This window comes from Populus euphratica, unplaced genomic scaffold (genome assembly GCF_000495115.2).
Source record: "Populus euphratica unplaced genomic scaffold, PopEup_1.0 scaffold480.1, whole genome shotgun sequence".
Taxonomy (NCBI): domain Eukaryota; kingdom Viridiplantae; phylum Streptophyta; class Magnoliopsida; order Malpighiales; family Salicaceae; genus Populus; species Populus euphratica.
Genome location: NW_011500359.1, coordinates 132,874 through 135,985, shown reverse-complemented (window position 1 = coordinate 135,985; position 3,112 = coordinate 132,874). Strand labels below are relative to the sequence as shown.

Here is a 3,112-nt window from a genome sequence, read left to right as displayed (position 1 = left end):
AAATTTTGTAAACTCGGATAAAATTTATAGTTTTTTTTTTTTTAGAAAAATTTTAAAAATTAAAAGTAAAAATAAGCTAAAAAATAATAGCAAAATGATTATAAAACGTTAAATTTACTATTCCTAAGACTCCCTCTCCAGGAAATATCAAACCATTCAAAACAACATTGAAAATTAGGTTCCAAAAAGACCGCTAAAATGATTATCTAATTCATGTCCACATCGTCTAGCTTAATCACAGCTAGCAATGTGCATATTCTTGGATTGTTCCTAGCTATATTTCATGTCGAGAAATCTTAGCCATTAAAACTATAGCACTGGTTTTAATCAGTAAAACAGTTTATTAATTAGAAAAAGAGAGCAATTAAGGTGAAATTAAGAGGGAAAAGGGGGAATCCATCCATCCATCCATCCCTCCCTCTTAATATCAGTCACACACTCTCTGTTCATTTGCATCACCACTTTTTTCTGATTAGGGAAAGGAACTGAAACCAATGAAAGGGCTTTTTCATGGTGGCGTATGCAGGTGGGTCCCTTTTGAGCACACGGTTCCAAAGACCTTTTGGAGTCCTACAAATACCCACATTCCCCCATTCCTACTGTCATCAAAGCCTAGAGCCATTCCTTCCTCAATCAATACATTCTTTGTTATCAAACAATACATCCCCTTGTTCACTTCTACTGCAACTCGGCACCCAGTAGTGCTCTGTCTCTTCGCAGACCTCTGATGGATGTTGTCGCTGCTTTCCTTTCTTTTCCTTCCCTTGAGTTAATCATACAACTCCCTTCACAACTCTGCTAGCTTGTTTTTTTGTATTAGTTTTGATCTTATCGTATTTGTTTGTTACAAAATAGTACATATAAGTCTGAAGTTTGATCATCATTTCTAGTATAAATATTCTGAAGATGTCATCTCTTAGCAAGAGCCTGCGTTTATCTTCATCTATGGAAGAAGAGATGATGATGGTGCCAAAGAAGCAGGGCATAGTATCCATTCTTGGGTGTGATGTTGAAAGAACAATATCTGCTGCAGCTTCTCTTAGGAGAACTCTCTCGGCTGATATGTCCTCCAAAAAATGGCAAGCCCAACATGGGTTCTATCTACTCAAGAAAATTGCATCATCTGACCATTTCCCAGCTTGTGATAGTATCACAGACTCTTCAGAAGATGAGGATTTTGAAGACAGGCCTAAAGAGACTGAAACTCGAGATCAATTCGATATATGGAGCTCGATTCAAGAAGACAAGAACAAGAAAGAGGTTGAAAAGCCAGGACAATTTGATGTGTGGAGCTCAATCTTATCACAGAAAACAAAAGAGGACTCCAAGAATGTTCAACCTTATGTCCACCCTCTTGTTAAGAGATCAGCAAGTTCTTTAAGCGAGAAGAGCCTTGAAATATGCACTGAAAGTCTTGGATCAGAAACTGGCTGTGATGGGTTTTCTTCATATCCTCCATCAGAGATTGGTGATGCAGAGGAGGAGAAAGAAGAAGAGCAACGACAAGAGAGAGTGACAGAGAAGTTTGATATGGAGGATTTGCGAGCAGCCAAGTACAATCTTGCAGCATCAAATAGCAAGAAATCGCAACCAAGATCATTCCCTCCACCGATTCCTTCACTGTCTAGCCGAGATGGTGCTTCTGTGCACATGAGGTCTCGTCGCGATAATGGTAGGTTGGTTCTTGAAGTTGTTTCTGTTCCTTCACAGAATAACTTCCATGCTCAGCGCCAAGACGGTCGCCTTGTCCTCACTTTGGCGAATACTGCTAGTCAAGAAGACGAAGAAAGACAAAAGAATGAAGAAATGAGTGACGTGGAGCAGTTTGATGTTGAGATTGAGAATTCTGAAGGTAGAGAGGAAGTGGAGGAGGAAATAGAGGAAGGAGAGGTGGAGGATGGTGAGGATAAGAGAGGAGGAGGAGGTAGGGGGGTGAGGTTTGTGATGGGGGAAACACCAAAACTGTCAAGTGGGATCTTAAGTGTACATAGGTTAGCACTAATGATGAACAAATCCTTGGTGTTAGCTAATAGGAACCCAGCATGGCCCAATAAGTTCGAAGACATGACGAAGTTTGGTGATGAGGTGGAGCTAGCGGACCCAATTACCCCAATAACACAATCACTCCCACAACGGCGCCCTCCGGCAACAAGATTGATACCATCTCCGCCAGTAGCTACTATGGAAGCCGCTGCGGCAACAGCGAAGGCAGCTGCATCTTTTAATGCTTGTGAGTACTTTTGGAAGCCAAAACCTATGACAACATCATCAGTTATAAATCCAGTTAGCCAGAAACAAGCATCATCATTAGGAACCACCCATGACAACATATCGGCCCTTTCAAAGAAGTTTGTTCCAAATGAGCAGCAAGAAGTGGTGGTATTGAGAGGAAACAATGGGGATTACTTAGTTCCTCTGTTAAAGAGTTGCAAGGAGCAAAGGAAGTCACTATTGTTTTGGGAGCCCCATTGTATCGCCACCTCCTGATGGTTCATCCTCATAATCCCAGTGACGATCCAAATCTCCAAAATGCAAATCCCAGTCCATAATCACTAAAATTATTACTTAGCTATATTCTATTATGACCCTTTGTCTTTCTATTTTTCACTTCCACTTCTTGAGGGGAAGTGTTGTGTAGTCAAATAAAAGGGGCTGAAGACAAACAGAATATATACTTCGATTCAGCAGATCAAAGAGAAACAAAAGAAGAGATGACATGGCTTGACAGCGCTGTTATACAACCCTTTTTTTTTTTTATCAGCCTGTAACTGAACAAAATCTGAGCATCATCTTTGACTTCGGTGGACTGTCTTGTCTGTCTCTGAAGAATATGAGGGGTCTGATCTCTTTTATTTCACTTTCTTTGCTTTTTCTTGAGCTAGCAAATGGGGTTTTGCACAGGGTCTTGTCCTGCCTAACTGATCTTAATTTTGGGAACATCATGATCATCCTTTGATATGGGATGTTTTTGTTTGGGTTAAGGTTATTGAAGGATTTTTCTGATCAATTAATAATAAATATTTGAATCCATTTCCCTATTACCTAATTTACACTTGGGATGTTTGGAGTGGTTAGTGATTATTTTTAAATTGTTTTTATTTAAAAATATATT

At 39.7% G+C, this 3,112-nt stretch overlaps 1 protein-coding gene across 1 annotated transcript; it reads left to right on the top strand.

The window, feature by feature from the left end:
* The first annotated feature begins 586 nt into the window (after window positions 1-586).
* LOC105114040 (protein FAF-like, chloroplastic) lies at window positions 587-3,041 on the top strand. The gene has a single exon (XM_011010447.1). The coding sequence runs from the start codon at window positions 907-909 to the stop codon at window positions 2,485-2,487; it is 1,581 nt and encodes a 526-aa protein (XP_011008749.1). The 5' UTR covers window positions 587-906; the 3' UTR covers window positions 2,488-3,041.
* The last annotated feature ends 71 nt before the right edge of the window (window positions 3,042-3,112 follow it).